This window comes from Anabas testudineus, chromosome 21 (genome assembly GCF_900324465.2).
Source record: "Anabas testudineus chromosome 21, fAnaTes1.2, whole genome shotgun sequence".
Taxonomy (NCBI): Eukaryota; Metazoa; Chordata; class Actinopteri; order Anabantiformes; family Anabantidae; genus Anabas; species Anabas testudineus.
The window spans coordinates 15,589,771-15,617,103 of NC_046629.1; the positions used below are offsets into that span (position 1 = coordinate 15,589,771).

Below are 27,333 nucleotides of genomic sequence, written 5' to 3' on the forward strand. Positions count from 1 at the left end.
TATTTGCTAAAAAAAAAAAAAAAAATGATGCACCAAACCTTTATACAGAAATATGTTTTTGGATTGTCATTAGAGTGCAAAATATTTTCAAAAGATTCAAGGCCTCTACAGAAATCTCATGAAGGCCAATGGTGGAAATCACTGCTGAATATGCTGGACCTGCAGGCAGCGTCGATGAATATAACGACATGAGCTGAGGAATACAAAAAATTATGCAAGGAGAAAGCCAGACATCCACTCTATACAGAGAAGCTGCCGAGTTCCCTGAGCCCAAGCTTGTGTCAGAGGGAACAATAGAAAGAAATGCACATATTAACAGCTTCACTCCCGAGAACCATCTGATACTCAAATCATCATCATCATCATCTTATCACGCGTCTTTTAGTTGGTTTGCTGATCCGACAACAAAACCCTAAACTGGGGTGAGCTAAAGGATGTGGTTTTCACTGCTTTGCTGTTATGCTGCAGGAACTGTAACTCCTCCAAACGGTGTGAAAAATGTAGTTCGCCCAAATAACATCACACTCTTGCTTATCTGTAGTACTGAAATGTGCAAATCAGTCACAGCCCATCAGTTTTAACCTTGATGCAAACTGGCCGTTTCAAAACAAATTGGTGTCACTAATTGCACAAATCTAATTCTGCCTGATAAAACTGAGAGATATTAACCATCTTCAAGGTACAAAAATAATGAGATGTTCTTTTATTTAAAACAAATAATAATAATTATTATTATTGCAATTTGTTTGGAATGGTCAAGAGACACCCCTAACATAAATCCAGCACTTAAGCATTTAAAAATCATTTGCTATCACCCCGTCTTGGATGAAACATGGAAGCACTCATCTCCAGGCAAAGAGGCATTTCAAATTTTTTATTTAAACCTTGTGTCACATGTGCACAGGATACAGTATTTCTACCATGTAGGCACCATGGTGGATGGAGCTCTTTAAAGTGACACAGCAGTACAATAATCTGACAACTTCTAAATGTGGAGTTTTCACAGATTAAGCCACAAAGACTTTTTACACAAAATAAATTATCTTTACTTTTACTTTAGATTATTGAAATGACATAGTTACATTCATTTCATTACTATTTCTCTCATTCTGTCACAAACACACGCACTTTGTGCAACTTCAGAAAACATTCAGATTTCCTCACCACAAGAAAAAAAAAAATCATCTCATTGCTTAAAGTTTCTGTTAAAAAGGATATTTGTGCAGAACGTGGCTCACAGGGCAACATGAGACACAGCATGAGGCAGAAAGTGTGGTTTCAGGCTCTGTGTTAAGACGTGGCTGAGGCAGTGTTTAAGTTCAGTCAGTGGAGAGGCGGCTGCACCATCTTGTCGGTCCCGATAAAGGAGGACTGGTGATAGCGGTGACGAGAGGCGAAGTCAGCATTTTCTTCCGTCAGCTGTTTGGTTTTCAGACCGACCCCGGACAGAGAGGGTGTCACTACGATCTCATCCCGCGGCGACCTCTTGCTTCTGAAAGATAATATGAATAAAAAAAAGATGACAGTATGACACAGGAAACTGGCACATAAGTAAAACATTTTCAAAAAATACAGGTAATATTTCTAATATTCCAGTACATCTGGACAAGTAATGACATTTAAAGATGTAATTTATGTGTTACTCATTCTCACAAACTGACTGCAGACCGACCATTTCACAAAATAACAAACAAACACAAATACTGTACCTGCACATGCTATTCACTGTTGATTTGAGCCATGTGAAAAAGTTGAAACGAGCTGCCATACCTGCAGATAAAGCCAAATCCAAATTGTAATTTTAGCTTATGATTTTAATGAATTCAGCACCCAAAAGATTCAAATCCGTTTGTCAGTGAGTCAGTATTTTTAACTGAAACCTTGGCAACAGTGAGAGAGGCGCACAGCATCTCTTCTGTGTGCCTCTTGTCACCTGTTGGACAAGTGGTGCAGAGCTTAAGCTCTGAAATGCTAAGACCTTGAAGGCTAAAGCAGCGCGCACAGATGCTGTCCCAGTGAGCTATTCTAGAAATCCAAAGCCACAACAGCTGCCAGCCTGCCAGGAACAGAAACCGCAAGTTAAAGTCCAAGAAATGTGACCAAATATGTCACTAGGTCACATAACAACAGCATGTGGCCCAAATGTTCAATTAGGAACTGTTCATGAGGATGTTTTTAGTTAGACATAATGCACCAGTCTAAAAGTAATGGGATGATTTAATGCTCAGCTGTTAAATACAGATTTACCACAAGACGTACGCAACAGACACATTTCAAAATCAGGAAGATCAGATAAGAGTTAGCAAAAACACATGTAGAAATACTGTACAGTTCTGAGACAACACAATATGGAGACACGAGAGAGATGGACTTGCATCACAATGGTAGAAAGCGAAAGGTCTGGCGAGGAGACAGATCAGCTCATGATCTAAAGCATGGTGGAAGTGTTATTGTGGCGTGGGCATGTACAGCTGCCAGACGTTCCCCTGTATGCATTTACTCATGTTGTGACTGCTAACAAAAACATCAGCATGTATTCTGAGTTGTTTTATTATCTGCTGAGATTCAGCAGAGATGTTTTAAGGCAAAGACGTTGACTGCACTAAAGGGGCCAAATCTGACCTGAATCCAGCTGAGCGTGCATTTTTTACTTGCTGAATGCAAAACGCACCAAAGGGAAGCAGGGGCCGAAGAGGACTACAGTAAAGGACCTGGCAGAGCGTCACTGGGTAAGAAACCTAGCATCTGGTGATGTCCGTGGGTTCCAGACAGACCTCAAACACTTACAGTCACAGCCACCACTAACACACACACCATCAGTGTGTTAGTCTGTCCAAATACTTCAGAGCCCATCCTAAAAAAAATTAATTGATACAAAGTCACCACCTGGATTTAAGCAAATAGGTAAGAGCCAATTATTACTGCATGGATAATTTTGTTTCAGCTGGCAACAAGTTATTTAACACTAACAGATGCAGTGAGGAGCTTCTCATTTCTTACTTCTTGCGGTGTTTGGGTTAACTCAACAGTAAAAAATAAGTGAGGCAATCACCTAGAGGAAGCCCAGGACTTGTTTTCCCAATGTAGAAGAAGAGCAGCAAGGCAACAAGTATGTTTGCTGAGGCATAAAGCCACTGAATAACAAACATGATCACTATGGAGCACAAAGCCTGAAAAAAAAAAAAAAGAAAGAAGAAATTGATAGATTAGCATTATTTATTGAATTTAGTAAATATTTCCTGAAAATAATCAGTGACAACAAAAAGAAACGACGTCCAGCTTGTGGAACCTACTCCAATAAGAGCAATCCAGTGGTTGCAGAACTTTGCATAGCATGAATCCTGCATGGGTTGGATTTCGAAGGTCTGGTGTTCTGCTTTACCGTCAGCACCTGACAGATTAAATGAGTTTACTAAAAACATGTACAACTAAATTCAACGAGCTCTACTCCTGTTCTAGTCTTCTACTCTAAGGTTTCAAGGGTAAAGGTCATCACCTGTGCGAGGCTCTGCAGGCGAGTCCTGTTCAACATGGCACGCGTTCGTTTCTCTAGCCTCTAGCTCTCCGCTTCCACACTGCATGTCAGCTTCCTCATATAGTGGTTCTGAACTTATCTCCTCTCCTTTCTGTTCTGAAAACATGTTGCTGTTCAAGTCCAAACCGAAGCTGTTCATCAGCTTCTGCTTAGCGGTGGCCTTTTGGCTCTTGCGTCTGCTACTCAGCTCTTGCATGGAAGAGGTCTTCTCAGCCCCAGCATCAACATTTGAGAGAGGTGGAAAGATCTGATCCATGTCCTTGGTGAACTCCAGTAAGGTGCCTTTACTCTGCAAACTCTCGCCTCCACTCCCATAGTTCTGGAGAGCCGTTTCAATGAGTGGCCTGGAGCTCTGCCTGGTGGATCTCCGTTGGTTTCCTTTGGCCAGGATGGGGGTGTCCTTCTCTTTACTCTGCAACTGGAAGGTCATGGCTACACTGAAGTAGGAGTAGTCGATGAAGCTGTAGGTGAGCATGAAGTTAATGGTAACGATGGGAGCTAGTACATTAACCTGGCCAATGAAAATGAAGGCCATCGTCAGCAGGCTGGTGAGACAGATAGCAGCCACCGGCGTCCTGTTTGGGCCTTTCTGTTACCGAAGGACAGAGCAGCACAGTTAGATTTCTCACATGACTATGATGTCTCTTGATGAAAAACAGGAACAGTTACAATTTGGGTCTTACTATGCAGTTGTCACCATGGCTATCAAAAGTTCAATACATCCCAAAGCTCATATTTTTTCCACTACAATTCTGCTAGATAAACCATTCCGCAGAATCTTCCCATGACTTCATCAGGCCTTTCGTTGGTCAGGAGCCACGCTCAGTCATTCCTCACAGCCTGTCACTGGACATCTGCATGGCTCATGAGAAACTAAGTCCTCTTTCCAGTATGCCTTTTTCCCCCCAATTAAAAGTGTTTGTTCTTATTACATCTAGTAAATTTTGGCATGTATGTTCTACTACAGGGTTTACATAACTAGGTGAGTTTAAGAATTGAATGACATTGATGTTTCTGAAAAATCATGTAGGACAAAATGATGCCCCAACATCTTTCTCAAAATGGAAAAAATAGCTTTAAACACATAGTTGGGTAACTTTGCTTTCACTTCCCAGGTCCCATGTCACACAGTTTAAGGAGCACTGCTGTGTGCCTGGCAGGCCTCCAGAGCACACAGCGGAGCAGAGTCCTGCCCGTCGCCCTTCCTGCGTTTGTTCTGAAGCTTTGATTTGGGCCAAGATGTCTAGAGCCTCATTCCAACCCACTGAGAGAGGTCAGCAACTGCTGCCATCCAGGGAAGTCTGAGGAAAACTAAGTTGGACAGGGTCAGGACGTCAATGTGACAACGTGTGTGTGTGTTTGTAGCAGCAGTGAGCCGCTTTGCTGTCAGTCCACTCGGTTCCACAGACTGGAGTCCACACACTATAATTAGGCTGCCTTGAACTGTTTCCTGTACAGACCACACATCACAAACCCTTATACATTCAGTTAAAACATGATGTCTACTGCTGGTAATCAGTGAAAACATTACCAGCACAAACTTTATCTAATCATGCTAATATGATTCACCTAAAATAAAACAGTAAACAGTCAGACAAATCCTAAAATGCCTAAGAGTATGTTTAGTTTGAAGGTCTGCTGAATTATGAGAGCAATCAATTATTAATGTGATCAATTAGCAGCTACTCTCTAAAGCAGGGAAGTAAATTATTTCACTTCTGGTTTACCGATTTTCTTTTAAGGCTCAGCCAAAAAAATCAAGATCCCTACACTTGCTGACCGCAACTCAATAACTGAGCTAATCTTAGGAACCATTTAAAAGACATCGATAAATTAGTTCTAAAATATAGGTTCACAATTTTTCAGGTCTGTCTTAAGTCGATGGTCAGATGCTCACGTGAACACTGAAAGAGGTGTTACTTGATGTAATCATTCCTCGTGTTTATACTGGCCACAAAGAGTAAGTCTTATGAGCGCTGACGTGTTAACAGGAGCAACAAATTGTCAGTGTCTAAAGGGGTTAACTGCCCGGTTCTGTTAATGTGACAATTTAAGAGCCAGTAATGACTGTGCATGAAAGTGAACTCACTGCTGCATTAACACACACCCTTACTAAATCATCTACATTTTACATCACAGTGAATAGCTAATATTTTTTTCTGCATGCTGTCAGCGCAAGTCCAGATGTCCCTCCCATGCCTTGAATCCATCCATCCATCCATTCACCCACCCACCCCTTTTCCCAGGAAGGCCAGAGCGGGGATGACCCTCTCCTCGGCGATGCATTGGAGGATCCTGGGTGCTCCATACAAGCCACCCATGCAGGAAGCCAGGGAGGAGATGTAGAGGCCCAGCAGAAAGAGGAAACCCACCAAGGAGACCTGGAGGAAGAAGGAAAACAAACAGAGGGTGGAAGAGGATGGGGTGGGGCTGGGGAGCTCACAACAGCAACACCCAGTTCAGTTCCGCTGCAGCCAACCCATTATGAAAACAATGAGAACTACCCACTGATGGAGCAGTCAGCGACTGAAATCATTCAGTGACTGATTAAAGCTAAATCCAATATTTTGTTTTCAATGAGTGCTAGTATAATGGGTTAGTATTAGTAGATCATATGGTGACATTGGTCAGTAACTTGGACCTGGACATTATTGCTGCTCTATTGCTGGTCGTTAAATTAATCGACGCAAGAACAATCACTAATTCATCTCCAGTTTAAGCCATGACACAGATCAACTAACACACAAACTGGCAAATACTTCAGCAGTCTCACTGATCTGCGCTTCACCACAGTCTGATCCGTTACAGCACTCCCACGTGTTACGGCACATAACTACACTGTGAAAGGGAATTATTGCATGTGCATGAATCTCCCCTTAGCTCAACTCTGGTCTGGCTAAAGTTAACATGCCTGGACTTCCCAAATGGCACCAAATCCAAGGTCAATGAAGCCAAGAATTCCCCACCAAAGTATGATAAATATTTACTAAACTGCATGCACGCAGAGTATTCACATCTACTTGAACCTGTGGTACACCAATCAGGCACTACATTAAAGCCACCTGGTGATCTTTTAGTTGTTGGGGGGTCAGCAGGGGTCAGCATGGGCACTCCGACAAGTCTGCAGCTGTGCGGTTCCATATGCACCAAGGTGCGACACAGTTGCAGCATTACATTTAGATCTGACACATGTTCACCACAACACTAAAAACAAGGTGTGGATTTAATAATGTGCCTGACTGGTGTAAATTTCCATATGAGTAAAAAAGACCAGGGGAGGGGTCCATCATCTCAAAACATTTAAACTGTACCTACAGTCAGAAAAAGTGAGCCATAGTGGGGACATCAAGTCAACTCCTGTCTTACAAGCTAGGATGGAAACAGAGAGGAGTTACCTTTTCTGCTATCAAGAAGTCATAGCGCAGAGCTTCTCTGGTGCAGATGGCTCCCAGAAGGAAGACAAAGACCAGATACAGGAACCACCTGCAGGTCACCAACAGTACACCACACAGATTTATTATGAACCGCTCCTTTCTTGCTATTAATAGAAAAAGAGTTTCAACAGTTCTACAAGTGACTAATTGGGCCAAGATGGAAATGCAGGTTTGTTTGGTTTCTCCAATCAAAGTGGAAAAGGTCGCCCTTTTCAAAAATACCTCAAAGTAGTCTGTGCACCACCACAAAAGTAAGATCTAAACTCTGGAAAGTACCCTCTTGGATGAATCATACCTTGAGGGAGGAACTCCAGGATATTGTATCTGAAAACAGTCCTCGTACAAGGACACGCAGTTAAACAGATAAAAGGCGCTTTTGAGATAAGATCATAAGTCAGTGTCTTACTGTGGAACTACATGTACATAGGTCTGTCTGTGCACTTTCACCGTGAACGCAGCCCTGTGTAGTGGATTGTGTGGTGTTTCGCTGTGGCGCTTTAGTATTTTTCTAAAACAGTTGTGCAGTTGTGTGTGTTTGGGGTGTTGTCGTACGAGGTGAAGACAGCTGCCAGAGTTCCCACAGGGATGTTGTGTTCAGGCCGCTGAAGATCTGAGCTCATGTTGAAGCCTGCCATTACCCCTAGACACACAAACACACACACACACACACACGCACGCACACACACACAAACAAACAAAAACCACAAAAATGTTCACAACATGTTGTACAATACGAAACCTATTTTTACACTGCATATGCAGCTGCGACAAATGAAAGCAGGGCTTGAGCGATTAGGTTTTTTTTTTTTTTATGTAATGTGACAGCAAAAGGAGAAACCTGTGGCAGCAGGGAAGAAGACCCCGAACACTGTGAAGAATGTTTCTCCTGCGCTGTAATCTGGCATCGTGTTGCTTCTGAGCAGCTCAGCTGAATAACCGATGAAACCGTGTTCTGAAAAAAAAGGAGGCGACAAAGCTCATCAGCACCGAACCTTGGGTCAGGATTCCTTACGCGTCTTCACCACGCACAATATCAACCTGTTATCCGACAGAATATGATACGCAATGTCACATTGAATGACTTGCACCAATATTTTAAATAACTGCAGGAATAATCTCGCTGCAAGGTCCATCTCATACTGTGAGGTCTTGATGATAAAGCTCAATCCACAACATTATTTACAAACGCTCGGAAAACAGTTTCAATGTTACTCAGCACTCTTAAGTCCACGACAAACTATTCTATTATGTTTTGAGCCCTAAATAAATACAACAATAAATACAACCTTTGTAATAAAATACACCACTAGGGGTAACCGGAAACATGTGGAAACTTAAATTCTTATTGAAGGCCAACAGCTGTGGCTGACTACCAGAATGTTACTGGTTCAAAAATTATTCTGCATAGTTTTACATCTTCATATGTACAGTATGCTGTAAATATGATGCTCAGTTAACAGTTAACATGGGTGAACAGGCCTACGGAAGCTTAATATTCATGTCAAATGATGTTTTGACCCATCCTGTGGCCCAAAAGAGGGGCATAAGGCCCTGCAGGGCGCCATTTTTTAGCCCTAAAGTTAAAAAAGGTACATCCAGTGATTTTATAGCTACTATTACAGTCCACATGCAGATTAAAAACAATTCACAGCATTATCCGTGTTCGGCTTTAACCAGAAATCCAAAAACATATCATGCATAGTACTACTGATATTTGCCAGTTATATCAAAATACAGCAATAGGAAACCCCTCAGAGAAATGTATTGATACATACATTGCAATCTAATAAATGCCAAATATATATAAAATATGCAAAAGAAGACAGCACAGGTAACACCAGTCTCATGTGTGAGTGGAGACTGTTCTGCCTCGATGGGGGCCATTTGAACTCCACAATCTGGACGGCCTTCCTACGTTACAACACAGGACATTTCCCCCTTGGTTATCTTGCGATGGGAAAGAATGTGTTCTCTCAGATTAATGACATGTTTATCCAAGAGGAAGTCACCACCCTTTACAGAAGCTTAGCGGCTTCCAAGTTTGAGAGAAAGAATGAGAGCGAGAGAGAGAGAAAAGTCTGAATGCGCATGCTCCCCCCCTTTTTTTTTTTTTTTTTTTTACTCTTTTGTTTTAGACAAAAGCCAAAAGCCAGAAAAGGTTGGACATAGTAGCTATTCCAAATTGGCACATTTTCAAGGCTAAGAATTCAAGGAGTCTGTAAAAACTGACATCAAATAAGAGCGTGAGAGCAAAGTCATGTTCACTCTGTGACCCGGTGCGACTGCCCACTGTCCAAACAATCCAAATCTAACAAATCCAGGCCAGTCAGTGTCTATGTCTGCAGAACGGGCTCCCCACCCATATTACAACATCATACCTAACTCTCAGTTGGGGCGTTCACATATTAATAAGACTAACTGTGTCTACTGTGTGAACAGAAATTAAATGAGCTTTTAAGTAGTTTCAAGTTTGGAATTTTCTAAGAATTCACTGATGAATTGGACGAAGATCTGCGCAGCCTCACAGAGATGCTGATCCAACCTTCGATTCTTAATGTCGTAATGAGCAAAAACCAGCCATCATACAGACTTCCAGTTTATTTAGCTGATTTTTTTCAGCATTTTGTATCTCGCGATGTGTATATTATATAGTGCAATAAAGCACGAGAAGCTCACAACAACAACAACAACAATAACAACAACAACAACAACAACAAACTAAATGTTGCTTCACAGACATGGCGACCAAGCAGGTTTCAGGACTAAGCTGTGCTGAGAGCATGTTGTGGTGAGAACGCATGTTGTCTGTAAAGCAAGTGTATAGGCAGAGAGGGGCTCCTTTTCTGAACTCAGCATTCCTGATACAGGCAGGAATGTGTAGTCAGATTACATGAGCATCTGAGGCCTCTCCCTCTGTCTGACAGACCTCCATTTTCCCACACTAACCAGTATAAAGGCTCGTGCATGGGGGAAACAGGGTAAGGCTGTGGTGTTCCAGAGGTGGAGCCGGGTCCCACTGGGATGAATGACAACTATATATTAAAGCAGGATCACAGTGGGGAAATGATGTGGTGGCGTCTGGAGTAGCAGCAGGCCTCAGATCTCAGTTCCGGCCTTTTCTCTTTGTCATTTTCCAAATATGTGGGTGAGACTGGTTAACACCCTAAACCCCAGGCCCAAGGAGAACATTGTGGCTTCCTGTTGTGTGGGGAATAGACTTCAACTACAGGGACAGGGGAAGGCATGTCAGATTGTATTTCATCTAAGTACCACTATCAGAAGGGTTTGTGGCTGAACTGTTTGGGCACAGACAATACGTTGGCAGTGTTACTGACTCGACGGGATAATTTACTACACTTGTGGAAATCAAGTGGGAATTTAAGGTTCCTCCTGTCTGGGATGATAAAGCACCACTCCGAGCCGTCTCACACATTGAACTTTATGTAAATGCACCTGTTCTGAAGAACTGTTCCAGACTTGTCATCTTAAGTCATTCAACAGATTCTTCTGGCTGGAGAAAAGAGGACGCCAGGTTAGTCTACAAGTGAGAGTTAATACAACACACACACACACACACACACACACACACGAGTCGATATATCAATTACGTTTTTATAATACATAATAATACACCACAGACATGACATACTTTTGGTGTCTGAAACCTGTCATGGAGATAGTCTCGCCAAATACACACAGGGAACATGTAATCAAATCAAACCACGACCACTTGATTTTGGTGGTGGCTCTTTTTCCCCTTCAGGATGTGCAATGCAGTGCTAATCAGGGCTGTGTCAGATAGCGAGGGGACCTGCTGGTCGACTGCCAACCATTAGGTCACCATCAAACACACAGCAGCTCTTAACTGGAAAAACCTGGAGAAGCCCGCAGCTCGTCGACGGCAAACTTGCCTCGTCCGGCTGCGCTTTAAAGATAGCTGGAGGCTGGGAGCGGGTGGGGCCGTGCAGGTTATGAGCCTGGTCTTAGTGGCACAGGGGAGTGTGGTAGGAGTAAAGCTAAATGTTGCAAAAACTAACCACTGCACAGGAATCGAGATATATGTAGCTATTCTCACTGACCACTTTATTAGGCACACCTGTACAATCTAATGCAACCAGAAGCAGCTCTATGAATTCTACTTTTACACTGTTATAATTTGAGAAGAACCTCACCCTAACCTCAGCGACAAACACATTCCTGATCAAGCATCCAGAGACTTTATATGCATGTTTTATTGTGTGTGTACACAACAGGTTCTAAAAAGAGAGTGAAGTGAGTGTCACACAAAGACTGGCTTGACCTCTGGAACACTTTTCTCTTCCCACTGACAGGATGTCGATAATCAGTGAGGACAGGAAATGTGGTGAAGGACTTCCTGAAGGCGGGCAAAAGAATACCACCTACTCGAAAAAAAAAAAATCCCCATCGCACACACAAGCACAAAATAACAAGAGGGAAAAAAACAAAACATTAAAAATAGAAAAAACACCTTCAACATCGGAGTAACTGCACTTTACACAACTGTCTAACAAAACCATGTGTTGAATCTGAAGGTGTCAAACAGAAGAAGTGAAATGTGACCCCACAGCGCCACCTACTGGTCTCATCGGGTCACAGACATTCACCATTCTCGTCCATGCTAAATAGTTTTCTGACATGGAACAACAAAATCTCAGCCCCCTCCCAGAGACACGAGAATGGGAGGGGGCTGAGATCAGTGAATCACATACAGAACACAGTCATTTGACAACAAGACTGTGGAAACTTGCATCATGCATCATATTTTTCTTCACAGGTTGATGTTTCGTTACTGATATGAAGCACTTTCACTTTGCTCAGAGTTTTTACACAGACACAACGTTTGACCTTGTGAATAAATCTTGGGTAACCTCGGTGTTCACAGCTCGGTTATCACCACAGTCCTGTTGTTTGTGTTGCTTTAGACAGTTGTAGCAGAGAAAGCACAGGGGGCGCTAATAACATTAACACGGATCCTAGCAGTCACTGTAATGCCATGTAGCAATTAACTTTGTTTGACATGTCATAATGTATGCTGTAATTTTCCACACCGAACTCTCCCCCCGACCTGCACCTGTCCACTAAAATCTCACACACACACTCAATATAAACACCATGAGCAGTGAATATTATTGCATCAACAGGATTATACGTGAAGAGAAACCTGAATTTGAGGATTATTTACAATTGAAAAAACATATAGCATAACATAGCATCAGTAGACACTGACAGCTGACACAAAACATCCATGATAACCTCAATCCTTTCCACCTTAACCCAATCCCATCTCGGCTTAGCAGATGCACACTATCCCAATGCAACCATACCTGGGTCAAGGTGAGTGAAGGTGCCAATGACAAAGTCTAGTGTGGAGACTGCCAGCACAGCCAGCAGCAGCAGTTGAAGTCGGACAATCCACTTGACCCCGGCCAGGTTGATTCCAAGCAGGGCCAGCAGCACGGCCGCCGACATGCCGCGCACCGCCCACTGACTCTGCAGACTCAGCAGCTCCGCCACCGACTCAGAGAAACCTGTGATGTACATGGCCCCAGCTACGCACTGCAGGGGGAGTGAACATGGCACCAGAGACAATACAGGGGTACTTTAATGAAAAATATGGCCCTCCATAAAATCTATTACATTTAAATATTTAATCTCAGTCCAAACTGTTACTCACTTGTCCAAACACATAAAGGAGGCCCACTGTACCTCCAACCCTGCCACCCAAGACAGTGGATATCATGGAGTAGATTCCTCCACTTCCAGCACCACAGTGCTCACACAAGCCGATCCCAGACATTACCGTCACTAAAGCAACCAGTACCACCATGGAGACCAGGAGCATCCCAAGCAGCACGCCCGTGTTTCCCTGCATGATGTCAGGGGACAGATAATAGTCACTGATATAAATCCAGCGGAGTGTGATTTTGTATACATCCCTCCATGGGTTGATTTATAATAATGTAGCTGAATTAGCTTTGCACATATTGCACTTTATACATGGAACAGCTTTTTTCTATGTATTCTTTCTTTGAATCTTATCCTGCTGTTAGTCTGTACACACACTGCATTGAAACCAATATTTAAAAGATTCAACTCAATCCCACTGTTCTTTGCAGCATGTTCCCCACATGGCAAACTAGTTTTTCTTTTATTTGTCAAACTAAACCCACACAGGGTTTTAGTTAGGATGTAGTAATTAGGATCACAGCGTCTTTGTATGGTGGCCTATGTTCTGCGATGACACATGCACATTACAGTGTTTTGTTTTCACTGACAGGGTGACACATGCTTAATGATGGTTGCTGCTAAAAATACAGATCTGAAGCTTGAACAGCGCCGAACAGAGATGCGAAAAGGGCACGCTGCTCCTAAACATGAGGCTTAATATTGTGTAGAAGTGAAAATGCTTCAAAGTGCAATCCTTTTATCAGTTGCACACATTTTCTTACCCCTGCAATCACAGTTAAATCGATGTTTGCAGATATAAAAAGGATTGTGACCATGTGGATTCTGCTCCTGGTCTACACTTAACCTCAAACATGTGTTTCTGACAGAGCTGTAGGATTTATTTTCACCAATTTGTTTTATGCAAAACACTGTGTGACTTACCACCAGGTAGCCGGTACGCAGGAACAGAACCACACCGAAAATGTTGATCATGCAGGTGGTGAAAACTCCATCCCAGGTGCCGAAGAGCACGGGCTCCCACACGAACAGTTTGATCCTCCACCACGGTCGGCTGGAGTGCTGCAAGCCCTGCAGAAAGAAACAACTAATCCAGCGCTGGGTTGTTTTAAAGTGATTTATTTTAGCAGACCCCAAGTGCTTCACATTTTACATTTAGTAGAGAAGCAATGACAGCACAAAGACAAACAACACAGCCTCAACATTTAACATCCAAACCAGAACTAAGACCACACACACACACACACACACACGTCACGCATCTCACCTGTGCGTCTTCATGAAACAGATCATGGACGTGTGTGTTTGTGTTGGCATCGGTAACCTCCTCCTTCAACAGTCCCGTCCCATCACCTTCCTTGTCACCTCTGTGCACAGTCCAGCCTGCTGGAAGAGTCTCCATCTCACCGCACAGGTGTGAACAGCCGGCCTCCGGATCAGGTTTCCCTGTTTGGTTTTTGCCAAAAGTTACTCATATTTCTCACACAGGGACAAAAGAAACAGCTGAGGGAATCGAATCCATTAATCAAGTGCCCGCTTGAGTTTGTCCTGTGCAGGAAGTTGACTTGAGTTTGCCTTGAAACTGGTCCAGCCTATGCAGGTTCAACAGAAACAGGTGCAGCAGGATGTGTGCAGCTGAACACACGTCAACAAAAGGGCGGTGGGAGCACACTGACAGAAATCAGACACCAAACAGGGGCAAACTTTACTGTTTAGCTATAAATTAGGATTATTTAGCCGTACTAACGGGCTTCCGTATCTCTGTGAATACCTAAAGTCCAGCTCACTAACTAAACTCCGAAGGTCACGCTGGGTCAATACAAAACCTCATCGACAAAAGTGTCAATTTAAGGTCTCTATGTAAAACATGCAGCTTTCTATTATCGACTATTTCTCTGTCTTCTTCTAGACAATAGCCAACACGGTAACTTTTTAAATAAGTAAAACTTCATTGAATAGAACTGTATTCACATATTAACCTCGTTTTTTTTTTTTTCTGAATGAATTTCAACAAATACGTGTAGCAATGCTATTAAAACACAATCATAGCATAGTGCTGTCTCGTTGGAGTCTTCGCCATATTGCGCAGATTTAAGGACAAACACGTGTATGTGTGGATGCTTCTTCTGTTTTTGGTTTGTTTTGTCTTTAAGCAGGAAAATAGTTAAATGAACAGATTTTTGAACGGCGTCTGGTGTGAGGTTGCCTCGGAGCGCTAGCTAAATCTTACCTCAACTTAATCCATGCGTAAAACTGTCCAAAAAAAATAAAAATAAAATAAAAATCCCTCAGTTCATTATTCCAGATCTTCAGAGGTGAGTCCAGCTCCTGCTGCTGTCCCCGGCTTGTTACTTCGTTGGTTATCTTCCAGGGTGTGTTGCTGCTCGTTTGCTCAAGGATCCAGGTGTTGGTTTTGGCAAAGCCCCGCAGAAGGTAAGTCTGACTAATGATTACAGCAAAAGTGCCCAACATCCTTATCTTTTATTAGTGCACTTCTTTCCCAAACATCAAGGCCATGGGGAAACCAGCTGTTGGACCATCGGGACGTTTATTATAGCAGAGGATGACTGGGTTTTATTTCTGCAGGGCTACATGATGAAGGCACACACGTGCTGAGGATGTGGGAGTGGGTGACCGGACCCCCTCCCTCCAGGTGGGCAGGTAATATTTGGTTGACACCTCAGGTGATTTAGGTTGATTCAGATTTTGGAGGAAAACTAATTTATAGAACTCCTAATAAAACCTGAGCCTGATCCCTCTCTCAGTGCTACATTTACCAGTAGGTGGCCCATCTGTGCTGCTGCTGTGACTCAGTGGGACTCAGGTAAAAAAAAAAAAAGAAAATGCAAAACTAAAACAAACTCCTATAAAACAACTGCTAAATAAATGGCTTGTACTAAATTGTGACCTGTCCATGCTTAAAGACCCATTCTCAGTGAAGCCTCCCTTAAAGTGCTGCACAGTGAAAAGCTATTCAGCTATTTATCATGCTGTTTTTTAATATATTTTTATTTCCTGAGATTTAATAATTTAAATCTATGTATTGTTATGTATTTTATTTATTTTTACATTCAGTTTGGAAACTTCATTTGACAGTTTCACTCATTGTTTGCACTTGGATTCGTTGTGACCCTCAGTTATCACAGCACAATAAAAATAAATCAAATTTCTACTGAACCCCCCTTTGTTTTTTTTACTTTGTATGGACATCTTCACATGACGACCACACAGAAGAACCCCCTGCCATGAATCTGCAGTTGGAGAAAACTGCAGGTTGCTGGAAGGAGGGTGGAGGCTCAGGCTGCATGATACAATACAGAGCTGTCGGTGCGTGATGGTGGCTTCAGATTGTAGCTGCAATCACTTGTGGTTGGAGCATGTGTTTAGAGGTGTGTGCAGGTGGAGGCTAGAATTGAGATCTGATGGTGGCTGGGGGGAGGTATTAGCTGGAAACGGGCGCACTTTAATCAGCTCACAGAGCAGGGTTGCACAGAGGCTCAAGGTTTTGTGTCTGTTGGTGTCTGTCAGATCTGTGGGTGGATGCTGGGTTCGCTGATGGAGGGCAGGGGCATCGGAAAGTGGCCGGAGGAGGCTGTAGGTGGAAGACGTAAGAAGTCATTCTTGGAGATGATTCAGGGGAAAGTGGATTGAAGAGTTTGTGTTGAATATCTACTCACTTGATTCTATCTGCAACTTCCACACTGCAGTTTTTAATCAGTAATATTTACTACAGGCATACTTATGTATTTAAAAATCTGTTCCAGCATTTCTATTAAATTATTAAAATAAAATAATCTCCTCAAAAATACGGTGCAGTCTCTGTGTGGCTTTTTCAACAACGAAGTTCTCTGTGAAACTCAGGTGACCATAACGTCAAACTCTAAATTGCCTAAAGTGAATATTATGATCATATTGACCTTACACATACAAACCTAATTGTTATACTTTCGTCATTTGCTCTGTCATTGTCCTTTCAGCTATTTTACAACAGGATGTACAGCAGAGCATTGTTCTATGGGCACTACACACAAAGCAGCGAGAGCAGCTCACCTGTTAGCTGTTACAGCCTTTTAAAGAAGATCCAGAAAGCAGCTTTTTTTTTTAGTGTTTAACCAATTTTTCCAACAGATCCTCTTTAATTCCAGATGTAATTAAGATATCATATGGAAATTCAGTGTTTGCTTTCCTCAGTAAATCCTACTATACAGCGAGTGGCACCAGCAGTTAGATAACATAAGCATATCAAAAAGAATTCAAGGTCACATACTGTGAATGTTGTTTATTTATAAGGACGTGACACACAACAATCAAAACAATTTAATCCGATTGTACAAATCATAACATATTGCAAAAATCTAATCATAAGGGTTACTTGACCGAAATTAATCAGCTACAATTAAAGCTGCACATTATTCTTATAACACGTTCACTCGACCCAACAAGTTAGAGACCATGCAAATACACCTTACCATCTAACTTAAGATCAACCATAGGGTGAAGCCCTAAGGCTTCCTTGTCAAGTTCATTAAAAGTAGGAAAATGCCAAAGTTCACTCTGGAGCACGAGATTTCTATTTGTATTTGAGAGATCTTGACACAAACAACTTATACAGAGATAAATGAAGGTAGCGATAGCAACTGCATATGATATACTGTACATATCAGTGCCTTAAATGACATGTTTCAAAAATAGTTTTATCAAAAAATTCATAATTCTGGTCTTTTTACACAAAACAAATATTTTTTTTCTCTCTAGCTTACACAAGGACACTTATGGCCAGGTTAATGGTGACAGTTTAATTAAAAAAAAAAAAAGGAAAAAATACCATAGTACTGCTCATATAACTAACAAATTCCCATCAACAGTAATGCATTTTAAAATGCTCAACTGAGTTCAAAACTCTCTGTGGACAATTCATGGGATACAATTTTCCAAAGCAGAATTATTCATACACACTGTGCTTTTAAAAAAAAATGCTTACAATGAAATGAGTAATATTTCTGCCATCCACAATCTACGTGAACCTGCTCAAAGCTGTGAAATACAAAAAACGTTGATATCAGAGTATTACTTTAAACCCAAATTAATGTTGTCTGGAGGCTTTTCATTACCAACAATTGTTATATAGTAAAACCCATCATAATGCACAATCTGCACTTACTTACAAAAAATGTCCTTTTACCAATCGGTAATAAAACGGTATAAAACATGTCCATTTTGTTCCGACAACAGCAGTGAGATATATATACAAACCTCACATCTTGGCGGCAATTGAAAAGCATTCGCTGCTGAATCTAATAAATGCTGGGAATCTAATCCATGTGCTGTCTGTTGACAAAAAAAGTGTCTCTTGCACAGGCCTCGTCTCTCTATTGACACAAAGATCTAACAGTACTTCTCAGAACATGAAAAATATACACAAGTATTTACAGCAGGGTACTGTCTATACATTCTAGAGGGAATGTTCAATGAGGAAAAATAAAGTATCTGATGATTACCGTGAGTGCTGTGCTGTCCCTGATTGTCGGTAGAAGTTTAACAAGAGGGAGCTTTATGCATGCAAATCTTAATTTGATGGCGGCGACAAAACAAACAAACAAACAAACAAAAAAAAAAAACAGTGTTTAATACAAAAACAACGAGATAAGAGGACATACATACATGGACACGTGGAAAAACAATCAACAGTGTGATAAAACAGCACGGTGTCCTACTGAATTCTAGCAAACAAGGCGGTAATCAAGTATCGAAACTACAGATATCTAACGCATGATTCTGTACTCATCTAGACATACTGCAGCACAGTACACGACAATGTCATTTCCTTCTTCCAACTTCATAACAGTTATTTCTTGCTAAAGTTCTAAAATAATAAAACATAATGGGCAAAAAAAAAAAAAAAAATCAAATGAAGCTCCCAGATGTCAACGTATTACAGATCGAATAGGTTGATAGCTTATGTGTTTGTTCTTACTGTGCAAGTTGAATTAGTAGCCTTAGAGCATTGACTGTGTGAAAAGAGACGTGTGTCAAGGAATGAGTATAGGAAAGGCTGGAATATTAAAAAGAAAAAGGAAAGAAAAGAAAGAAAGGCACAGGCGCAAAACAATAAATGAAACTGGGGAACTGAGCATTTCCACGTGTGCTGTATATTTTACAATATAGCCTTATAATAAAACCGTGGTGTCCTTGTCGCGTCGTCGTTCCCTCAGAGCCTGCGCATTTCTCCAAGACCAACAACAAGGTACTGTAAAACCGCAGCCACGAGAGCCACCTCATCGCAGGCGTCTAAAGCGAAGAGCATCGTCGGTAACTCAAATCTGACAGTTTCCACTAAGTGGTCAGTGTCAGAAATCTCATTAAACAAAACTGTTGTCTTTTTAAGTGAAGGTGCTGCGCAATTCCTCCACTGTGAAAGTAAGTACTACAGTTCCTGTAGTGAAGATTGTGCAAATTGTGCAAACGTTAAGCACAATCCTGTTAAGTGATTTCATTACATGTCTCTCATGCTACCAAAGAAAATTAAAAATTATCCTGCAGTCATCACATGTGTGCAGCTATTTGATACCCAAATCCTATTTTAGGGGAGGGTAGGGGACGAAACCTTTACAACTTTGAAATCTACAGCTCATCCTGCCATAATATCACATTTGTAAAAATCAGTGCTTGGAAAAATGAACTAGATTCCAGATGAGACAAGCGCAATCAGTTCAATCTTTCCTGTGGCATCCATTACACATATATCTTGTCCCAACACCCACTTCAGCTGAGATTAAAGCGACTACGACGTAGAGCGAAGAATTAGTCGTGATCGAACCATGGTTTCGTTTCAGTAGGTAATTTCACAGGAGGTACCTGTCAGAAATACAAAAGGGTCTAGGAGTGAACTTAAATTTAACCAGATCGAGTTAAGGGGAGGTAGCTAGAGTAAGAGCGAGAAAAGCATACATAAATAGAGCCTACAGTTTACTAGGTGGAAATATTGCATTGAGCAGCAAGAGCTGAGACGCTGTTTGTGCAAGGCAAACTGATTGACAGAAACATTCACAATAAGCTCTATGGCAATGGTATGTGACTATGTAGTTCAATGTCTCTTGCTTTACACTTTGGTCACGTAATCTCTTGATGTACATTCTGGAGCAACAAATATACACGTAATAACAACAATAATAATGCAAATTGTTTTTTGTTTTTGTTTTTTTTAAAAGGGGGAAATGCTAATGTGATTTATCCATTTTCAGTATACCTACAATGTGAGGCTGGAAAAACTAAACAAAACACGACTTATGTTTTCTAACAAAATGCTTTCAGAAACAGTACATAGTACGTAACGGGGCTTATTTTGGCAAAACAGGAGACATGAGATAAAGTGCAGCTGAAATTATTAACAGAAATGATCCCCCCCCCCTCCTCCCTTCCCTTCAGCCAAAGGTTTCACTTGATGAAACGTCCGGGGAGGAGTTCAGTTGAGACCTAGTCTCAGTTACTCTCACTAGGGGGAACTCTGAGAAGTCTGTGCTGTGTCCTCGAAGACTTACTTGTCCGTTGGCAACAGTAAACTGTGACGAGGATCCAGATCTTGTTGTCTGGAAATGAGATTTGAAGTTCTGATCAAAGGAGCTTATTTGAAAAGTCTGCAGTATTCCCTGTGTAGAGTCTGTCTTTTTGGAGGGTGAGACCTGCTCCAGAAAGTCCTCAGCTGGGGACACTGCAGAGGGAGGGGTGGTCTCATCACCTGAAAATGAAAACGAGTGCTGGGAGTCCCCGACCAGCAATCCAAAGTGAGGTTTCTCTAAAGTGGATCTTAGCGGAGAGCTCATCCCTGATTTGAACCTGCTGGGGGAAGGAAACTGTTTCTCCGTGGAGAACAGAGGCTGTCCAGCTAACGTTGGGTTTTCGGACACCAAGCTGAGGCTCTGGCTGGTCAGGTAGCTGTCGTTCTGGCTGGTCCTCTCCAGAGCTTGCTGGAGGAACTTGGAGTACTCCTGCAAAAGGCTGACCTTCTCAGCCGCTGGCTGAGCCTGGGCACTTCCGGCTCCGAGACTCTCCACGGGGCTGCTGTCTGAAACATCCGAGGAATTAATGGATATGCTTGATGTCACCTCGGTGTCGGCCACGCTGAAAGAAATGTCTGATTGCCCGTTGGCTTTATTGGAGTAGTGGTCCAACAGTGTCTGAAGAACCTCATCTGGCAGCACACTCTTGTCGTGAGTTGCCTTAATCTCTGTGCTGATTGGCTGGGGCTCCAGAATGGTGGCTGGGACAGTTTCATCAATGACGGCTGACACCACAGTTTGTGTAACAGGCGGCTGAGAAGAGATGTTACTTGTGTTCAGGCCATAATCCCGACTATTGTTGGTCACCGCGGCATGAAGGTAGCGTTTCTTCTTGAGAAACTGCATGGCGTCATCATAGTTTGTGCTGCTGGCTGCTGGCTTTGTTGGCCCTCCTTGAAGAGTTTCAACAGACTCGAGTTCAGTGTTGCTTTCTACGTCTAACAGGCCTTGTTTGTCCACAATTTCAAAAGTGTACTGTGTGACTTTACTATTTTCCTCAAAGGAAGACAGAGTGGACAGGCAGGGAGGAGTCTGTTCACTCGACTGTTTGAGACTCCTTTTGGGGACCTTCTTCAGGACTAGCTTGGGAGGAGTTGTCTCCTCTGGCGACACTTCGCCTTCTTGGTGTTGGCCGGTTGTTTCTTCAGGAAGTTCCACAGAGTAGTCAGTGATCACATATTCATGTTTGACTTTGGAGGTCATGGCATAGAGAGGTAGACCTTCTATTTTGTTCTGTTTCTGTTCCTCCTTCTCCTTCTTTTCCACAACGGTGACGGCGTGCCCCTCTGTCTGGGCAGCTGTGAACGTGCCTGAACTCTTGTCCACACACTTCTGGCGCTTTTTCTTGGGCAGTGAGCACTCTTTGGCAAGAAAAGGGAGGCTTAAGGAGTCCGCTTCGCATAAAGGTCCAACTTTACCAGCACCCTTGTTGGTCTTTCTCTCTCTGTTCTCATGACACATTCGTCTGTGCTTTAAAACGCGGTCTGTTCTGGAGAAGTACTGTGGATAGAAGACAAAATACATTTTATTTTATAGTAAACACACACAGTGTATATCTGTGTAATACTGTTATCCTGTCCTGTACAAAGAACCAGCTCAGATTTTATGCTGTTTTCAATCTGATTTACCACCACGTTCAGTCTTGACGCTCCCAGATCCAGAAAATTTACAAACAAACAGACATACAACAGCATACCTGATGACAGTAGTCACATTGGTAGGGCTTCTCTCCACTGTGAGTCCTCTTGTGTCGTTCCATGTGATACTTCTGAATGAACCTCATTCCACACTCATCACAGCGAAAAGGTTTTTCACCTAAACACAGACAAAAAATAATAAAAGAAAAAAGGAAAAACACATGATGACTCACTAACACTTCTACTCACTCACTCACTCACTCACTCACGAAAACTAAAAGAAAATCACAGTGATATCGTGGTGATAGAGTGATGGCGTTCTCACCGGTATGGATCTTCTCATGCCTCTGGAGAAGATACTTCTGAATAAAGCGCATGTCACACTGGCTGCACTGAAATGGTTTCTCACCTGAAGTAAACATAAATACACAGAAACACAGTAAAATGAAGGATACACTGCTAAATATTTTTTTAGCATTGCTGCTCCTTACTTAAGACAGGTCATGAGTGAAAGATAACAACAAATAAAATAATAATAAAATGAAATTGTATATCGTATAGCAATTCATACCAGTGTGAATGAAGACATGTCTCTGCAGATGATAGTTGGTTCTGAATGCAGCATTACAGTGAGCACAGACGTGACACTTGGGGTTTTGTATCCCCAGTGATCCATCATCATTGACGCTGAGTATCTACAACAGCAAAGAGAACAAAGACAACATATTTAAATAGTATTTGTTTCAATTGTTTCCTATAAAACAACTTCCTCTATTCTGCGGCACAATAAAATGTCTTTGTTGACTTTTTCAGACCTTTGCTGGTGAACGCTGCTTCCTTTTCTTCTTTTTGGGACACACCATCAGGTCCTTAACTGCTTTTTTGTCCTTCTTTATCTGCATTGCTGGCTCAGACAGCTTTAGTTCCTGCTTGATGCTCAACTGTGAAACAAGAACCATAAAGACATTTAATACATCACATGACCTACTTTAAACCCCACCCATCCAGCGGTTTATCCAGGTCAAGAAAGGGCAACAGGGCAAACGGAGGACAATCAACCAATGTGGGAGGTAGCTACTCCTCTAACATTTAAGAAGCCAGTTGATGTGGTTCATCCTTTAACTCTCACCCCTAGTAAACCTATGACTTGCTGAGAGATTACATCTGGCAACTTTGTGATCATGTTATTAAGTTTTCACCTTTCTGAAATTTTAGAAACAATAACATCAACTAAAATGTTAAGCATGGTCTCAGATTTAAGACTGCATTTCAAAAATACTCATGACTGCCAACTGGCTCAAGTATGTGTTTTGTGTGGGTCAAAACCCACGTGCGTTTTCACTGTTAAACTGTTCATTACCTGTAACAGAGACTCCATGTAATGACAATGGAAAATCACTCTACATGGAGACCGTATGTATAAGTATCCACACAAATAATCTCACCAATACATGGACTACGTCTTACTGGCATATGAAGCAAGAAGGGCAACTTATTGGTGAGTTTTAGGGGGGAATGCACTCCCACCTCGCCTCCTCCCTCTTCTTCTCCTCCTGCACCATTCTTTGTCGCTTCTTCCTGCATCATCAGCTGCTCTGGAGGGACCAAATCATGAGTAACCAGCGAGCTCCCAGTCAAGTCCTCATCGTCGTCCTCATCATCATCGTCCTCAGCCAACAGAGGGTGGCTCGCCAATGATCGTTCCGCCAGGGTCATCACCACCAGTCCTCCTCCACTGCCCAGCCTGACTCTCCCTCCTCCATCCATTCCTCCACTGCTGCATTTCAGCAGCATGCCCTCCAACTTGTCCTCAGTGTTCATCTTACATAGAGTAATTCTTAAATCTGTAAAAACTAACAGTGAGAGAGATGAGTAGACAGGGTTTGCAGGCTACATCTCAAACTATATAGGTTTCTTTTTAGGTTTTGAGTATTTGTTACCGAGATTGAAAACAATCAGAAAGAAGAGCAAACACAACTACAAACATTTTTTTCAAACAGCACCCCGGGTGACTGGGGACAGCATCATTCTACAACTGACTGCATTATTTTCCTCTTAAAACTGTGATGTTTACTGTAGGTCCTGCATGTAAAGAACACGTTCAGACACCTGTGCTGTTAACGATGGGAAGTACAGTACAAGCCTAGCTTGCATGGCAGACACAGGTCTTTTGCTATAAATATTATGAATCCCTAAGGGTGGGTGATATAGATTTAAAACTGCATCATAGTATTTACTTGTGCAGTAATGACACATGTGTTAATACAAGAGTACACTTCAATAACACTGTTTTAACCCCAAGTCATATCACTACACATTCTTAAAAGTGAAGTAAACAGCATCACTCATCAAAAATAACAGAGTGGGATATTTCCCAATGGACAATATAATATGTCATATGTGTCATGGTCCAGCCCCCAGTGGGATTCATTAATGTATTCACTAGTTAGGAATAGTTTTACAAATGACTTACACAAGTTGTTCTTCCACTTAGTTTGACATGTTTCTCCCAAACAACCCTTCATTTAACTGGGTCAGCTGTTCTTTCTGTGATCTTATCTTAAAAACGTATTACAGAGTGTAAAGCCGCAGTGATTGTTAATCAACGTATAGAAATTATTCGGTGCTTTTATGTCCTGACAAAACAAAGTTACACTGTAACACAGATCTTTAAACAAATATTTCTTTCACGGGCGGCTAAATGTCAGTCTACACTGACATCAGGATATTTTCGGCCCCACGTAACAGACCGACACTTTACACTGGAGTTATCACTGACGTTACACTTCACAGCACCAACGTTAATCAGTTACCGTCACGTTACTTAGCCTGCGCTTGATCTGAACAAGCTAACCTGAAGTTAGCACTTGTGGTCAGAGGAGTTTGTCCTGAATCAGCCACTATGACGTTAGACTGACCCGAGAGACAGCAAGGAAAGGTTACGGTTTGAACACACACGCACACACACACGAACAACCACCCACTCACAAACCCACTCACTGTGCCATTTAGACGCACTGGGTTAAGTCTCTTGCTAGCCAGTTAGCTGGTCGCAGCTGCTAACGTTAAACTACATCATATTAACCACAACCGCCGAGGAAGTGCGGAAATAGAGGCCACTAGACCTTCAAAATGAAAGCACGTCCATTACGTCAATTGGGACGCTGTAGGGTCAATGACATCAACGTCAAACTCCAACCTTCACTATTAATAACACAAATTGCATCTTAAAAGCCAATATTTGGACAGTGCTACTGTCGTCACACCACTGACTCGTATGCACTTACCACTCCCTCTGGCAATATTTCGGTTGCATTGTAAGTCAGTTTCAGACCATCTCAGAAGCATATATTTTCAAAAAGCAAAAAACAAAATTAGTTTAACTCGAGCCAACGCCAACCAGTCACCTCAGATCTAACGCTACATTACGACCTACCTCTTAACCCATTACAAGCGCTTGTCAGTAGCTTTACTTTGGCGGCAGCGACCGGAAGCTGTCCCTTAGCTACGCGCGCTTGACAGACGTCTCCGGCCTGTTTGTAGTTAGCTCTCTGCTAGCAGGTCACTGCAAACCCTGACCAGTCTCTGTCGCTGCAGTCGTCTCTTGACACCGCATATTCAAAGGCACAGGCGTGTCTTCTCGCGTGCGCTTTTCCAAAAATGAATCGCAGCTGCCAAACATGGCACAGAACACAACTTTGTTTAGCCCGTTTCCCCAAACTTGTTAGCAGAGGTAGTTCGCTTCGGCGCTAGCACCTCAAGCTTCCTCAGCCGCTTTGCCCAATAGGCCACAGTGTAATTGGCTGCTAGTGACGCTAACTAGCCTGCTCGCTGTTAGGACCAACGGTATCAAACGTCTCAGTCGCACACGAATCACATGTCAACCATTAAAGCTGCATTGTTTTTCTCCTTACCTGCTGCGCGTCTTAAATCCGTTTAGCTGTCATGATTGTTATGCAAGACTACAGTGTAATGATGGTGTGCGGAATAATCACACCATCACACTTCACCGAGGCATGAAGTTATTAATCTGTCGCCACCTAGTGGTTCGCTTGGGTAAGTGGGGAACAGAGGGCTCCCGATCCCTGCTGCTGATAAATGTCCTAATACGACCTACTTCTAGAAATCGGCCTTAATAATGTCCTATTAGTTGTGATTTTTTTTTTTTTACTATTTGTGTGTATTTTGTGACCCTTTTTAAGTTAGTCATTTTGTAAATTCAGGTTTGATCCATCCTGTGCTTTATTTCTATTAATAGCGCCCTTCACTGTGGTTAAATCTGATTTGTCATCTGATTGAATCCGTGCGGAAATTAAGGACGACTCTGGGTAACTGGGTTAGAAGCCACATGAAGAAAAATCAGTTTCGTGCAGTAATGTCCGATGTCGTTTGCAATCAAGTGGGCTGCAGCAGCACATGTGACATATTTTCTTGCCTAAGTGAAACTACTAAAACAAAGGTGACTTCCTAATTTTGCTGGCACTGTTCCAGTTAAAAAAATAAATAAATAAATAAAAAACAGAGCCAGGGCAGGTTTGGCATGTGAAAAACACCCCTCCTTCCCAAAAACAAACAAAAAGCCCTCTAACTGCCTTTCCAGTTATGACCTTGTGATGTTTATGAGGCTACTGCGTATCTCCTGCATCTCCAGCTGCAGTGTTGCTGTGACTGAATAGTTTGCCATTCTTATTAGAGCGTCTGTCATTTGTTATGGGGTGATTTCTCTTTTAATGGATCCGTTGAGGCAACACTAGGGTCTGTGAAGACCGCCAGGCTGCCTTTGAATATAATGCCAATAAAAAAGCGCATCAAGTGGAATCCGGTTTGGTCGTCTGGGTTTGAATCATCATGCGGGCATGTGTTGGTGCTCAGACTGACAGGTGTGCCAGAAGAAAAGCGACGCTGAGGGTCGTGATAAGACGATAGCCTGTCATGACACACACATCCACGCACACCGCCGTGAGGAATACTAATCAACCTGTTTGCCGACAAGTGCATCAGCTCGACACGCAACTTAGGACTTTCTCCATCCTGTGTCTTGGATCGTCTCTGCCGGATCCACTCCGAACATCCACCTGCTGAATTTCATAGTTTTTCGTGGCACAGTCACCCGTGAATGAGCTGCGGTTATCACTCTCTGTCTTCACCGTCTCCGTCTCCTCTGGCGTGCGTCTGGCAGCCAGAGAGAGTGAAACTGGGGACAGGCAGCCCACTCCTGAGCCGCTTCTAGCAAGGGGAAGCCCCCACGCTTTTGCGCGCCTGGATCGCCGGTTAATATATATATATATATATATATATATATATATATATATATATATATTGGAGTCTCGGAGTGCGTGTGCATGTGCGTCAGGCTCTAAATGTGTGTGTCCACGCACGACAAAGCCCCGGGCTCCGTCCTCAACAGTTGCCACCGGAGCGGAGGAGAGGAGAGGAGGAGAGCGAGAGAGATAGCAGACTGAGGA

The 27,333-nt window shown here is 42.5% G+C and overlaps 2 protein-coding genes across 5 annotated transcripts; both read right to left on the reverse strand.

Moving 5' to 3' along the window:
• Positions 1-852: 852 nt before the first annotated feature.
• On the reverse strand, positions 853-15,309 carry slc12a8 (solute carrier family 12 member 8). Its single transcript, XM_026375612.1, has 14 exons — positions 14,906-15,309; positions 13,943-14,121; positions 13,600-13,746; positions 12,665-12,856; positions 12,315-12,546; positions 7,808-7,921; positions 7,522-7,609; positions 6,931-7,018; positions 5,770-5,916; positions 3,497-4,124; positions 3,294-3,391; positions 3,053-3,170; positions 1,710-1,770; positions 853-1,492 (listed from the first exon to the last, which is right to left on the reverse strand). The coding sequence occupies exons 2-14, from the start codon at positions 14,075-14,077 to the stop codon at positions 1,324-1,326; spliced, it is 2,217 nt and encodes a 738-aa protein (XP_026231397.1). The 5' UTR covers positions 14,078-14,121; positions 14,906-15,309; the 3' UTR covers positions 853-1,323.
• Positions 15,310-16,939: 1,630 nt separating this feature from the next.
• On the reverse strand, positions 16,940-25,895 carry znf148 (zinc finger protein 148). Of its 4 annotated transcripts, none has more exons than XM_026375611.1 (7): positions 25,783-25,895; positions 23,396-23,721; positions 22,684-22,809; positions 22,440-22,563; positions 22,194-22,277; positions 21,928-22,046; positions 16,940-21,731 (listed from the first exon to the last, which is right to left on the reverse strand). In XM_026375611.1, exons 2-7 carry the CDS (start codon positions 23,687-23,689, stop codon positions 20,097-20,099), a joined length of 2,382 nt encoding a protein of 793 aa, XP_026231396.1. In that variant the 5' UTR covers positions 23,690-23,721; positions 25,783-25,895; the 3' UTR covers positions 16,940-20,096. The 4 variants fall into 4 exon arrangements, with proteins under 4 accessions (XP_026231396.1, XP_026231392.1, XP_026231395.1 ...); XM_026375607.1 differs by having other exon boundaries at positions 23,336-23,721; XM_026375610.1 differs by lacking the exon at positions 25,783-25,895 and adding an exon at positions 24,869-25,771 and having other exon boundaries at positions 23,336-23,721.
• Between the last annotated feature and the right edge of the window lie 1,438 nt (positions 25,896-27,333).

Bases quoted from the DNA above. Each gene is read 5' to 3' on its own strand.
- slc12a8 (XM_026375612.1), bottom strand. From the start codon at position 14,077: ATGGAGACTCTTCCAGCAGGCTGGACTGTGCACAGAGGTGACAAGGAA. The intron at 7,019-7,521 runs GTACGACAACAC...GGTGACCTGCAG, and splicing joins CTGGCAGCTGTCTTCACCTC to GTGGTTCCTGTATCTGGTCT. The intron at 1,493-1,709 runs GTACAGTATTTG...ATTATCTTTCAG, and splicing joins ACAGTGAATAGCATGTGCAG to AAGCAAGAGGTCGCCGCGGG.
- znf148 (XM_026375607.1), bottom strand. From the start codon at position 23,689: ATGAACACTGAGGACAAGTTGGAGGGCATGCTGCTGAAATGCAGCAGT. The intron at 22,810-23,335 runs GTAAGACGTAGT...CTTGTTTCACAG, and splicing joins CCTTCTTGCTTCATATGCCA to TTGAGCATCAAGCAGGAACT. The intron at 21,732-21,927 runs GTATGCTGTTGT...TTCTATCCACAG, and splicing joins AATGTGACTACTGTCATCAG to TACTTCTCCAGAACAGACCG.